The sequence below is a fragment of the Ciconia boyciana genome, chromosome 9 (assembly GCF_034638445.1).
Source record: "Ciconia boyciana chromosome 9, ASM3463844v1, whole genome shotgun sequence".
NCBI lineage: Eukaryota > Metazoa > Chordata > Aves > Ciconiiformes > Ciconiidae > Ciconia > Ciconia boyciana.
Window position 1 is genome coordinate 19,255,796 of NC_132942.1, and position 14,376 is coordinate 19,270,171.

At 41.9% G+C, this 14,376-nt stretch overlaps 1 protein-coding gene across 1 annotated transcript; it reads left to right on the plus strand.

Moving 5' to 3' along the window:
* The first annotated feature begins 686 nt into the window (after nt 1–686).
* On the plus strand, nt 687–14,141 carry NPM1 (nucleophosmin 1). The gene is made up of 11 exons (XM_072872834.1): nt 687–844; nt 1,602–1,681; nt 4,653–4,772; nt 5,591–5,684; nt 6,417–6,520; nt 7,050–7,111; nt 7,625–7,679; nt 9,284–9,373; nt 10,110–10,211; nt 12,735–12,809; nt 13,787–14,141. Exons 1-11 carry the CDS (start codon nt 781–783, stop codon nt 13,823–13,825), a joined length of 885 nt encoding a protein of 294 aa, XP_072728935.1. The 5' UTR covers nt 687–780; the 3' UTR covers nt 13,826–14,141.
* The last annotated feature ends 235 nt before the right edge of the window (nt 14,142–14,376 follow it).

Genomic DNA, 14,376 nt, shown 5'->3' on the forward strand with positions numbered 1-14,376 from the left:
GCGATGGAGCCCCTGGGGTCTGTGAGCCGTGCTCCTCCTGAGAGAAGCTGCGCACGGCAGCCTGCTGCCCGCGCTGCTGGCCGGGCAGACTGTCCGGCTCATCACCAAGCAGGGCGGCTTGCCCTTGCTAGCGCTTTCCAGTCAGCCAGGCGGGGGAGGCACCTGAGGAGAGCGGCGGGGCGCAGCCAGCCACCGAGCGCCCAGGCTGCTTCTCCCCTGGCCGCAGGACTCTCCGGCGTCGCGCCCTTCCCGCCCGGCAGCCGTAGGCGCCCGCGGACAGCCATTTCACGCCGCCGCCCGGCCGGTCCCTTCAGGCTATTCCGGCAAGTGGGTACCTGCCCGGGCGGCGCTCGCCGCCCTTTCCCCGCCAGGCGTTTTCCCCGCCAGGCGTGCTGGCGAGGCCACGCCGGCCCCACGCGTGAGAGGACAGCCACCCGCGCGCGGCCCGGCCCGGCCCTGCGGGCCCACAGCCGCTCCGGGGGGGGGGGTGTAGGGGCCGCCCCGGCCGCCTCCGTCTTGCGATCACCGCAGCCCCCCGCGGGCCGCAGGACGCTAACGGCCGCGCTCGCGACCCCTCTCCACGTGAGCGCGCGGCGGAGGGGCGGTGCTGCGCGTGCACAGAAGCGGTGCGGAGGGCCGGGGGGGCGTGGCCGGGGCGCGGGTCTCGCGAGAGCGCGCGGGCTATATCTGGGAGTGGGCGGGCACGGGCCTTCCTTTAGTGCGCGTCCGCCCGCAGCGCCGCATCCTGTCCCGCTCCTCCCGCGCGAGCAGGCCGAGAAGATGGAGGACAGCGCCATGGACATGGAGAGCATGGGCCCCCTGCGCCCTCAGACCTTCCTCTTCGGTAACGGCCCGCCGCTCCCCCAGCGCCGCGCTCCCGGTGCTTGCCGGCCCCTCCGCTCCCTCAGGCCTCGCTGCCGAGCGGGAGGCGGCCCGAGGCAGTGGGGCCCGCGGCCTGGTGCCGGCCTTGCGCCGCGCCTCAGCGGGGCGGGAGGCGGGGAGGGCCTTGTCGGGGGAGGGGGCGCGCGGCGGCCGCGGCCGTTACTACCGCGCGCTCCCACGCGGCGCGCCCCCCATGCGGCGCGCTGCTCGCACGTGGCGGCGGCCCGGCCCGGCGCGCTTTTGTTCCCCGCGCCGCCCGCCCGTCTCCCCGCCCGTTCCTAAGGATGCGGGTGCGCTCGGAGCGCGCGGCCAGCGAGCGGCCGCGGAGCACGTGGCAGCGCGGCGGGAGGTGGAGCACGTGGAGGACGGCGGGGCCGCGGCGCGCCTTGATCGCCGCCGGCTCTGGGGGAGGCCCGGCCGCCGACACTGGGCGTCCGGGGAGATGGCGTACCCCCGTGCCGCGCGGGGGACGCTGAACGTGGATGGTCTTAGAGCGGATGGGCTTGAAAGGACCACGCTGGGAGCTGCGTGGCCGGCAGTAGGCCGCAGACTCGCCTGGGACTTTCCCCACCCCACGTGTTTCTCGTGTGCCTGGAGTGCCGTTGGTTTTCTGTGCAAGTACAGAGCCTTGAAGCAGCAAGTTTTAAAATAGTAAGCGGGTAGCAAATACCTGCGTCTAAATAAAACGGTATACTTATAATTAAGTGGTCTTTTCACAGGCTGCGAGCTTAAAGCAGATAAGGAGTATCAGTTCAAAGTAGACGATGAAGAAAATGAGCATCAGTTGTCTTTGAGAACGGCAAGTATTGTTTGTTTTTTTTAAGTTTGTATTTTTAATCAGTAGTGTGCGATGTTGTGAGAAGTGATTTTTTTAACGTAAATTGATTTCTTTAAGCTTGTTTATTTTAGTGGTAACTGTGTTTATGTGAATCTGTTAAATAAGCTCTTATTGGGAGTGGAACATACGATGTCACTTGAAATGTGTTGGAAAAAAAGTTTAAAATATCCACTAATGTTTTGTCATCTGCAACAAGCTATGGAAGGCTGGAAAAGTTTAAAAATTAATTCACAGTAGGTTAATAAATGTATACTAAACAGAGTTAAAGGCCAGAATATACACGCTGATACCTCTAATGCAATAGTTCAGATGCTTCAGGAACACAGGGGGAGGATAGATTTATACACATTGTGAATGGGCACATTTTAGTAGGCTTTATTAGAAATTTTATTTTGAAAAGCTTTTCCATATGTTCCCAAAACATATTTCCAGTCCTTTTTTTGCCATAAACAGCTAATGATTAAATCTAAATGGGGGTGGTGGTGTTATGTTTTGATTTATTGTCCTTAGTGTTGCCCTCTTTAAGGATGTAACTGGGAAATGCTGTCTTTCAGTCAGATAATTCATCTGACAGACTCTTCACTGAGCAGGATACTCCTGGAAATCAGGATCTGTACACTGAGAGTTCTTAGATGTGTCCTTAGATCTTTCTGCTGCTGCAGCAAGCTAGACACAGTATTTCAAGGCCTTTGTTCTGGGCTGAGCATGTTACTTTTGGTTAGTGGAAAGATAGTGTGCCACAACTTCACAGGAAAGGAATTGAAGAGTTGTAGTGTCTGTCTATGGTTTATTACTGTGTTTGTTTAAATACAAAGAGATACCTTGATGATACCTGGAAACGAGAGTCTTACAATTGTGGATTACTTCCTACAGCAGAATTGCTTCCTGCAGGAGACTTGCATAATCTTTCCAAACTTATTCACGGTGATGCTTACAACACTTTAATATAGGCATTACAGTTTTGTGAATCATGTGTCTTCAGTCCTTGCATTTTATGAAAGTTACAGCCTGGACTTGACAATGACTAATTTGTTCTTAATTAGAATTTCTTTTGAGGGAAGAATGTAACAGTAAAGTATGTATAGGACAAGTTCATGCGGATAGTTCTCATCTCTGAATGTTTGTCCTGCAGGTGAAATTATCCCCGAGTGATACTTGAGTTGTATGGCTTTATCCAAAGATCCTGGTTTTGGAAAATTACCTATAGCATCTCTTCTGATGCTGTGCACTCTTCATGGGGGATGAGGCAAATTGCATGCATACCAGTACTTAGTTTTTAGGGTTGTGGGGAAAAAAAGTCTAATTCAATAACCTGTCTTTTTAAAGACAAAAGATGATATACAGGAGAAATGGGGGTTAAAATAACAAATGACGAACTGCAAGTGTCTAAGACTTGGAAGATCTTGGATGTAGCTACAAACAGAAAATGCGCTGGCAATCAGAGGAAGGAGTTGATGGAAGATAAAGTGTGAAGGCAGCAAATACCTGGTGACTGATCTGTGCACCTCTTAAAAGACTAGATGTATAAAGATTGACTGACACATGTCAGTTAAGATACAGATGTGGCAATGAACTTGAGTATGAGGTACAGAAAGAGGTGGGGAGAAAAAAAGGTGAAAGGGGAGGAGGGGTTTCTGTACATGTCTTACTAATGATAGCTGAGGACATAGCGGGATGGTCACTGCTTCATTACCTATTTATTGCCAGTGCACATTCCTTCAGTGTAGAAATTAAAGCACATGAATGGATACTTGCCAGACACTCAGTAAATAAATTAATAGTAATGGCCATAGTATTGCTTGAACTGGTGCCTGTTGCCCATGACAGGAGTAACTGGGGTGCTCTTAAATTCTTGGCCTGGTCCATAGTCCCACCAGTTGAATGATTCAGTGTTGTTGCTAACCCATTTGAGAGGTAAGATCAGAGCAGCAATTTCACCTGTTTAAATTTACAGTAACAAAACTTGCCAGGAGTAGTGAATCCTCTATCCTGTTTCTCAGCCTTCAGTCTGATACATCTAATCTGGATCATTATAGTCTGCCTAAAACGTGGCTCTTGGAGAATGGAAATTTGAGTTGTATGCCTCTGCCTGAAGTGTTTACACCCATATCTTCTGTGGAGGGTGGAAAGCTTTCTTTTCATGGGCATTGGGAAAGGAAAGAGAGAGCCTTGTTCACTTGTCTCGAATAATTGTAGTACTTGAAGGGATTCTTGGTTTTCACATCTCTTGCATGTAATCCTGACTCAGGTGCCAGAGGTTCAGACAACTGGAATTTCAGGCCTGTCCCATGTCTTGTCACTCATTTGCCTCCCTGCAGCTATGACTTTTGAATCTTTAGAAAGTGCCAGACTTGTATCCAGTGTAAGGAATCCAGGCACTTGAGTTTTGAAATGCTCTGGGACAGCAGCTCTCAGTCCTTGGTGAATTAATGCAGAAGGCATATGCCTAAATGACAGTACTGAGCTGAGCAGTTGTTAAGACTTCTCATTGAATGTCAAGTAAGCAAAAAGTGTGTAGTGTAAGTGATAGTTAAGCAGTTGGCAGATGAAACACAGCAGGAAGGGGAAAGATGAAGGCTGTGATTTTGGAGTAGTGGTAGCAGTTGTTTCCCTTCTTCTAGGCATGTGTTTGTACTTCTTCCCTTGGGTCAGCTTCAGTGGTGACTGGACTTGTCATTGACCCATTTCAGTGCAATAATCCAGTAGCAAAAGTTATTTTCACTCTTATGGAAACACATGCCTTGAGTTGTACCTTGCAAGTACCAGTGTTATGGGGAAAGAGGATGTTGGCTTGGGGAGGAATGCAACTGAATTATTAGCAGTCAGAAATGCAAACTTCAGTCTTAAGGGATACAGAACAGTGAATGGAGTTTAAAAGACTTCAGTATATTTGGGAAGATTCTCAGGATGTGCACTGTTCTTTACTTCACAGGTTACTTTAGGGGCTGGAGCCAAAGACGAATTACACGTTGTAGAAGCAGAAGCATTGGACTATGAAGGCAACCCTATTAAAGTAGTACTGGCATCTCTGAAAATGTCAGTGCAGCCTACAGTAAGTACAAGAACTTGGAAAACTCTACTATAAATTTGGTCTTGAGTGAGAAAGACAAGTTAGAAAAGGTTTTGGTTCACTGAATTTTAGTGAAACTGCACAGTTGTCAGTGGGTTCAGACAAGTGTTAGTTTTGGCACGTGTAGTACATAGAAGCTAAATAATGAATATATTTTTTTGTGCCTAGTAGACTTACTCTAGTCATCTGGATGGTAGACTCTTGTTCAAATTATGCGTTTTTTAAAAGCTATAGTAATTATGCATATCATCTCTATGTATACAAATGTATGTGTTTGCAAGCAGATGCATCTGTAGCCTCCATTGCTTGCTTTGAGTCTTGGATGAGAAAAATCTAGTTTTTCTGCAGATCCCAAGCTCCTTGAGAGGTTCTAAAGATGACTGCTACCCTTTCTTGATTTAAGGGCACCCTACTTGTCATTCCTGCCATCTGGAATATAATTTGAATCAGTGTTGCTGATGTTGTACAAGTGGAACTGCACAATGCTGGGGGCAGGTGTGATGGATAATGTTAAAATTAATTTTGCTGCCAAGATGAATAGAAACAAATGTGGACTGGTCTGGCTTTGAAAAGTGTGCCTTAATTACAATAAGCAAGGAAAGTGTAGTAAACCCTGTTGTGGCATATCGACCCTGAATTGACTAAAGACTTCCGGAATGTTCTGTCAGATGGAAGCTTGGAGTAACTGTATTAGCCTTGGAGTCTAGATGTTGGTGCTCTTGGTTTCATTTGAATGAATTGTCCGTTAAGCACACTTTGCCTTTAATATTTGAATAAATAACAATGCTTTTTTTCCTTAGGTTTCATTAGGTGGCTTTGAGATCACACCACCGGTGGTCTTGAGGTTGAAATGTGGTTCAGGGCCTGTTTACGTCAGTGGTCAACATCTTGTAGGTATGTGTTACTCTGGTTACTAATCTGTGATCTTGCTACCTGTCAGCACCAACGGAACTTAAGTGATGTATCTGGTATCTCAAACAGTAGTTTCTCTAATACTGGCCCTCTGAATCTAATTCACTGTCCTCAGAAGCATGAGGTAACTATAGGACAAAGGAGTTCAGAGAAATGCTTGCATACCTTTTATTGCCTTTTGTTTTGTATGGATAAGGGGAGTTTGTCAGTCTTGCAGTTTGAGTTGTAATTTCTCTCCTTAAAAATGGGTGTCAGGTTCCTGGTATCAGTTGAGTGTGTGAGAAGACTGCCCATGAAATAGTTTTGAGTTTGCACTAAAAACTAAGCCAGGACTAGCCTTCTCCTTTGTAGAATTGTCTTTGAAACTGATCTTTCTCTCTAGAAGTTCTCTTAAACGTGTCTCCTTAGAAATGGAGAAAATTATATTCTTGGCTTTATATGGCTTCTTTTCTGTGAGGAACGTTACAGGCAGTGTATGGTTGGTATTCACCCATTTTGGATTTCAGTGTCGTAGTATCTGCATACAGTCAACTGGAGAAGTTTCTGATGTCAGTGTTTAGGTTGCTAGTAGGAAGCTTCTTCCTATCAATTCAGCACCTCACTAAGACCCTGCCTATTTAGTTGTGGGTGATACTCTATTTTTGTTTCTTACTAGCAATCTTGTTTTATTGGAAATGAGGTGGGTTTTTTTACACATTGCCATCATTTTATCAGCACTAGAGGAAGAACCAGAATCAGACGATGAGGAAGATGATACAAAAATTGTGAACACTTCAACAAAGAGACCAGCAAGCGGAGGAGGAGCTAAAACACCACAGGTATATATACTTTCAATCAGATTGTCTACAGAATTTTCTTTTGATCTGGTATTAACACTGCCTCTAGGAGTAAGCAGTTAGATGGCTTGCTATGATTTACTTAATACATGGTCTGTTGACATCTGTGGGGAAGGATTATTTTGTACTTGGGTCTTGACATACTGAATTACGGAAGCATAGTTAAGTACAGATAGTTTCCAAAGCTTTGCTGTAAGGGCTAATATGAAGGCTACTTCTATGTGGAAGTTTGTCATCTACAGTAACTGTGCAGATTCTAGTATAAGCATCAGTGTACTGCAAGAGTTTAAATGCTGATGGAAGCTCTGTAGTGTAGAAGGAAAGGTTCATATGCTCAGGGCATGCTGTAAATTTGTCAATAGCTTTTGACTTGTCAGCTGTAACTTGTTGATTTTTAGCTAAATTGATGGGAGATAGTCTTGTAATTATGTCACAAATTGTTTTGGATCAAGGTTGCTGTTTATTAAGACAAAATGGTATTGACACTTCACATACTTAATCTTTTTTTAAGAAAAAGGCAAAATTATCAGAAGATGATGAGGATGATGATGAAGATGAGGAGGAGGATGATGAGTATGTATTCTTATTTTGGTAATGTATTTTGAAATACAGGGTTAACTGTTTCGGAATATGAATTGTGTGACATAACTGGATGTGAAGTGAGCAAGCTACTTTTTTATCTTGGCTACAAAAAAAGCAGAATTACCTCAAGTTTATCTCCACAATGCAATCTAAATTAGTGTTTTTCAAGTATGTTATATTGGGTGATAATGAATTACAGGAAACTAAGTTTTAACTTTTAATAAATTTAGAATGTCTTTATTAGTAGTAGTGGAAGTCCAAAGATATGTACCTTCAGTATTAAAGCTGAAGGGAATGCATTTAACTTACAGTAGTAAGTAGAGTATTTGGCCTACCACCTTGCCATGTGTTAAAATGAGGTATAAGGTAGACTTGGGAAGATTACTTGCTTCCTTCATGAATAAAAAATTTTATTGGGAAGGGAGAGCAAAGACTAATTCCTAATGTGGTTAAAGCTGTGAGTATGAATCTTGTTATGGTGAGTGACTACCTTTCTAATTGTAGTGATGAGGATGACTTAGAGGATGATGAGGAAGAAATGAAAACACCAATGAAGAAAGTAAGTGGCACATATATATACACACATTGTGACCCTCTTCACCCATGAAGGATTAAACAGCCTGTTTAATGAACTTGAAAGGAAGTGAGTGATAACACCAGATGGACTTAATATCTGCAGCTAAGTTTATTCAGACAGGGGAGCAAGTACTAACACCTCTTAACTTAATAATAGGTGTTAATTAACTGTCCTGATTTTGAGTCATCTTTGAGGATTCATATGAAGACCCCTAAAGCAGAAGCGTGTGTGTGAGCTGTGTTTGCATAATTGAGATAGCTCTTTAGGTTTGAACTCTGCATTTACTGTAATGCAGAAGCTAATTGAAGTGTCCTCTTCTTTGTGCAGTGTTCTGTTTTATAATGGACTAGATATCAATACAAGGGATGACAGTAATCGGGCAGATAGTCCCTTAAGTCAATGAGTTTAAGCACAGCTATTTGGAATGTGTGGGGGATGCTTTTGATTTAGCTTAGTCTGTATAAAGAAATTGTAATAGGACATGAGAGCACTTCAGTGTGAATGCGCATCCAATCCATGTTTATTTACTTTCCTGCAGAGGGGTGGCTGGGTTCTTAACAGCGTGTGTATGCACACGTGCAGTTGTTGGACTGGTATGATTTCATGTATGTCTACTGGGCAGCAAACAAAATCCTGCTCAAAGATGTGGGTTGTGTGTTGCCATTTCAGTTAGTCCTGCATGCTGTGAAAAAGGTCTTTAGCAACCTAACTTTCAATAAAAAAAGCATCTAAATGTGTGAGCCCATTGGAAAAGGCTCACGTTAGGCAGCCAAGTATTTGAATGTGAAAGTACATCAGCCCTTGAGTGCCATCTGGTGGTAAAATAAACTGTAAGACAACTTGCCAACTGCAGTGGTAGAAGGTACTAAGTGTACTTTGGCTGGAATTTGTGTTTACATATCTGCTGTTTAGAAGCAAAGATTTAATGTTTTACTTCACTATGTGCTGCTTTGCCCTAATGAATTTCTATAGGTGATAGTGCACAATAGTTTAAGGCCTGGTAAAGACAATCTGAACTGCAGATTTCCTGCCATCTAGTCAAATCTAGTGTGGCTGAACAAAATGGTCCCTTTATTTATATAGGAGAATAAGAATCCAGTTCTTAAATATACATGTGGCATTGCCCATGCACATCTCAGATGATATTTCTATATGAAATGCCAAACAAGAGGTAATAGTTATGTTACCAAAAACAAGTAGCCCTGAGTCAGATTTTTGGAATTACAGTGCCATCTAGAATTAGTCTTATGCAATATCTGCCCTGGAAAGTCTACATGGTAATATATAAGGAAAGATGTAATATATAAGGAAGATCTAGTGGAGGTCCCACATAGTTGTGTGGCATCATAACAAAATTTGATCTTATGTATTGTGCTGCACCAACAGTTTTTCATTTGAGTTCCTGTAGCATATATGCTTTTTGCTTAAATAATGGATGGTGATCATGTTACATGGGCAATGAGAATGCTTTTTTGTTTGATGTTAAATAGTATGTATTTGTCACTAAGTCTTGAGTATTATGTTAATGAGCTTAACATTTACTAGTGGTTTTTCATAGCAAATGAACTTAAGTGCTTTCTTTTCAGCCTGTCCGTGAAGCTTCAGGAAAAAATATGCAGAAAGCGAAGCAAAATGGAAAAGACTCTAAGCCGTCCACACCAGCATCTAAATCAAAAGTGAGTGAAGACAAATGAGTAAAACAAATGTTTATTCTAGTATGGAAGCTAGTTTTCTTGCCTAATGGTAACTTTAAATAATGTATTAAACATTAAGTTAGGTTTTTTAATCTTAGTAGGAAGCATGCTGGGGATACTGTTCATTGCTTCATGTTCCCCTGTGAAACTCTTTAGTGATCAGTATATATCTATAACACCCAAGATCTGAAATCGGACATGCTGTCCCTTGTGAGTATTGGTGATCCCATGGTTTAGAAGTCTATTTTTTTTGTGTAGCTGCTTGTACAAGAAGATGAGTGCCAGCTGTGTTGCTACTGCAGTACAACAGAAGGCTGCTGCTAATAAGGGAGTCTCACTTAACTGATCCATTTGAGAACTAACAGTTTCCTTGTTCAGTTGCTTTGTAGTTGTCAAGCTTCCTTATGCAGCTTTTCCTTGCTGCATGTACGCAAGGAATGTTGATACAGAAATTAGTGTGGGATGGATGGCAGGATAGCATCTGAACAGCAGTTGTGCCTTTTAAACCATGACCTAATCTGGCTTCAGTTGTGGGGTAAACTAAATCACTGAATGTTTTGGCTATTTTCAGTTTCATTTCTGTTGGGAGAAAGAGTTGTGTAGGCACCTGCCCAGAAGTGTCAGTAGGTTTTAACATGCTTGTTTTTATAAAACGTGATCTTGTACAGTAAGCAGCCTTATGTATATGCAAGTTCCTAATGAAATGAATAATTTTCAGACTCCAGATTCCAAGAAGGATAAATCTCTAACTCCAAAAACACCAAAAGTCCCTCTGTCGTTAGAGGAGATTAAAGCAAAAATGCAAGCGTCTGTAGATAAGGTGAGTTTTCAGAAACTTCAGGTTTGTCAGCCTTATTTTTATACTTCCACAGCTGAGAAGAGTTGGGTGTTCTTAAGAAATGGTTACATGTCACCGATTGCTGTGCTGTTATTAGAGTATGTTGATGTTGAAGCTCAGAGAAATGAAAACTCATTTGAGACAAAAAGAAGCCTCTGTATGCATGAGAAACAAACACAGCTACTTTGTTTTTGTATTCCTCCAGTAGTGGTGTTTAGTAATTTGGTATTTCTTAGTGAACTGTCTCAGTTAAATTAAAAAAAAAAAAACCACAACAGGAATAAACAAAGTAACAAACTTTGGGTGATATTTATTCTAAAGTTGTCTGAACTAGTGTACACATTTTATTTTGGGCAACTAGAGGAAAGCAGAGTTCTTCACATGCTTGGAATTGCTTGGTCTTAAAGCAGTATCCAACTTAGATATCCAAATGCTTGCAAGGCTTTATAACTTCCAGAAGGGGGAGATAGGTGTTTGTGATACGCATTAGTGAATCAATGAAGATGTGAAGGCACTTGCTTTCTGAACTGGAGATCTGGGGTTGAGTCTCCCCTCAATGGATGTTTCATCTTTTGAAGGTCACAGGGCAGTCACTTGGCTTTTGGTTGCTATCAGCCTTGACTAGCACTTCAGTTATGCATATGAGTATTCTTAGCTCCTATTATAAAAAAGAAAATTGCATTTTAGTTATAGGCTGGTTGTGTAAAAGTGTAGCAGGTAATAGCAGTTCTTTCCCCCTTAGTTAAGTTTGGAAACCTGTGTGCTAGCTAGGGGTGCAGTTCAGTACATGTGTAGTGCAGAATAGGGAGTAGTGAGGACCTGACATCTATACTAGAGTTCTGGTTTTACTTCACTAGCTCAGGAATGTGCTTATAGATCATATGCTCATTTGTAACTGAACCAGATTCTTTTCTGGAGACTTACACTTATGTTGGTTCTATGAAGAATTCTGAGTTTTTTTTGTTTGGTCTGAGATGATAAACTTTTTCCCCCTTACACTGGCAATCAAGTCATCTAAAGAATTAGGATTATCTTTTGCTTAGATTCTTGATGTTTTGAGGCAGTTGTGTCCCAGGAATGCAAAATAAGACAAAGTGTTTCAGTATAGAGTGGATGCGGAGTGAGCAATGACAGATTGTGATCAGGATTGAAATGCATATCCATAAATTGTGAACCTGACAGTGATGGATGGTATCATTCTGCTATGTCAAACTAACCTTGGATCTAGTGGATGCTACGGTGTTTTTTTGCATGACTCAGAGGAGCCATGATTAGTGTTGTTTCTGCAGTGTAAGCAGAAGTAGCTGAGCTGCTCATAGTAGACAAGTGATGTCCCTATGGAGGGAAGCATGCGGACCAAGTAACTGGCAAGTGGCTTTAGAATATACTTTCTGCTGCTGAAGAGTTTTTACTGGGAAATGCTGTGTAAGCACAAATATGTAGAAGTGATAGTAGACAGCTTAATTTAATGTTTTCCAAGATGGTGCTAGAGCATACCTTAGTGAGGCAAAAGTGCGTTCCTGTGCGTCCCTGTATACAATAGCACTTCTAGCTGACAGCAAGTTAGCAGCTTTAAAAAAGATCACTTCATTATTTTATTAAATTATTAGAGTGGAACTGCTGTGTTATGTAGTAAGTAGATGTCAACAAGCTACTAGAAAAGCATCAGTACTTGACAGAATCCAAGCTTTTTGGTTGCAGTATTGCAGTTTCAGATATTTCTAATGTAGCTTTGTTTCCTTCGAGCATAAAATTGCTGTTTTCTGCAATGTGCTGAGTAGCAGCTAAGTATACTGTCATAATTGGCTAGGTATATTTCAGCTGATGTACCTGAGAAATGTGAAAAATATTACTCATGAGGCATATGAAAGTAAATTGATGTCTCTTAAAATAGTGTGCTGCGTTATTTTGTCTGGAGATAGGAAAAGACTTGAAGATAAACCTACATCCATTAATTACTGAATCTGCTTTGTACTTTAGAGTATGTACAATTTCAGTAATACAAGCGACTGTCGCTAGAACAGTTCTTTAAATTATAGAACTAATGTATTAGAATTAGTCTTAAAGGGTAGGTGGGAGATGAGTTAATTTTTTGCTTTAGAGCGCTCAATTTCAAAACCTACCTGTGAAGGATAGTAATGGCTCAAGTTGCGTGCTGTAATAAGAATCCATAAATATGGAATTAGTTCTAGTTTATGTGAATAACCTTGTTTGTAGTCAACATTCATATGCTATCTTAAGTGGTCAATGCTTGCTGTTATGTCTTTGAGTGTGAGCAAAGATGTTGTACAGCCATTTTAGCGTATAGGTACTCACTCCTGTGAGAATATCTGGGTACTGTAGAGAAGCAAACTTTAAAATTGTTTAAAAGCAGATTGGTTTGGGATGTTGCAAGGTGCGTTCGGTAAAATTACATGTGTATTGCAAAGGATTTAAGCTTCATAAGTTATTTATTGGAATCATTAAATGACCTGCATACACTAAAGCTTACTTTTTTCAAAATAGGGTTCTTCCCTTCCTAAGCTGGAACCCAAATTTGCCAACTATGTTAAGAATTGCTTCAGGACGGAGGACCAGAAGGTAACTGAACTTACTGGAACTTGATAAAGTCCAAAAACTTTTATAACCTGAATTAGGGATTCTTTTCCACTTCTTAATCTTTACAAGCTTTGGACTGTTTCAAAGGGTTACAAACCACGAACAATACTTCAAATTAAATAAATGGGAACGGTTTTAAGGGTTTAGTTGGCTAAGATGGGAAAGCTAATATTTTATTACATTTTTCCAGCTTTTATATGGTTGGTAAATTATCTCTTGCTTACTAAACCCACAGAATTTTCCTTTTGGCACCATATTGGCTAAGGAAATGAGCTGTGGTTTTCCTTGCTGCTGAATTTGGCCACCTAGGCCAGTCTGCTGTTCAGCCTTTTGTTGGAGAGGGTGTCTGGGAGGGGGAGCTGTTTTGCGATTGAGATACGGCTTTCTTGCTACATTTTCTCCCAAAGTCAACTGAACTCTTGTAAGAGGGCAAGCCAAAAGGTGGTATCAGGAAGCAAGTTTCTGAATTTTAGTTATTATTCAACATATACTAGGCTAAAATATGTCTTAGATTTCCCTATCAAAATTCCTGTGAGTTAAAACTTTCTTCCAGTGACAGAATTCCTTATGCTTTCCTGCTTCCTTCAGTGGTTCAGAGTAAACTTGTCTGATAGACAAATTGATAGGTTCTTGAAAGAATGTTTAAAAGCAGTTAGCCTCAGCTACTGGAGTTGGTCTGACATTAGCCAGGGTAGGCAGAGTTCAGCCAATATTTGCCTAGCTGGTCCACACCCATCCTCTCACTTACCTTCACTGAATTCTTACTATTGTGACTTACAGTGAATAACAGTCTTCTAGCAGAAGGACCTAATGTTTTGCTTTCAACTTGATTTTTCTCTGAAAGGAATGCATTTTTTGTTGTAATTCAGTGTCAATATTTTGTGGAGTAAGTGGTGATAGTAAACTGAAAATAATTAGAAAATGGATTTCAGTTTCTAACTTTTTGTGTACACTTCCAGGTCATTCAAGCTCTCTGGCAGTGGAGACAGACTCTGTAAGAAAAGAAAACAGTTTAAACAGTTCATTAAAATCTGCAGTCTTATTTCTGTAACCATTATTTGGCTGTCCTTTTTACAAATGCTGAAAGAGCTTTCCCTACTGTGTCTGATAAATGTCATCCAGATTACCTTGCCAAGAATGTGTTGTCCAAAATGCCTGTTTAGTTTTTAAAGATGGGACTCCACCCTCAGCTTCATTTTAAGTATGTATGGAATGTTTTGATAAGGCATGGTGGTGGTGGTGGTCAGACAAATGGAAATGGTGGGGAGACTAAATGTATGTGGAAAAAATAAAATTTAGTATTTTAATAAAGTACTATCGTTTCTTTTTTTTATGGGATGGGGGTAGTCTGCATACTGAATGAAGAACATAACAGGGCTTTAAAGTTCTCATAGGAACTACTGCTAAGTATTTTGGCTACTTCTCTTTACCAGTACACATCAGTCTCATTTATGTTGTCAACTTTAAAAACAGCTTTACTCTAATTCCATGAGCTTTACAGCCACTGAGCAGATGATTGGTGAGAAGACTGAAGTGGTAAGTGGGACTT

What these genes read in the sequence shown, in the direction of transcription:
- NPM1 (XM_072872834.1), top strand. Translation starts at nt 781, where the DNA reads ATGGAGGACAGCGCCATGGACATGGAGAGCATGGGCCCCCTGCGCCCT. An exon ending in GAGGAGCTAAAACACCACAG is followed by an intron (nt 6,521 to 7,049) that starts GTATATATACTT and finishes TCTTTTTTTAAG; the next exon opens with AAAAAGGCAAAATTATCAGA. An exon ending in TGCAAGCGTCTGTAGATAAG is followed by an intron (nt 10,212 to 12,734) that starts GTGAGTTTTCAG and finishes TTTTCAAAATAG; the next exon opens with GGTTCTTCCCTTCCTAAGCT.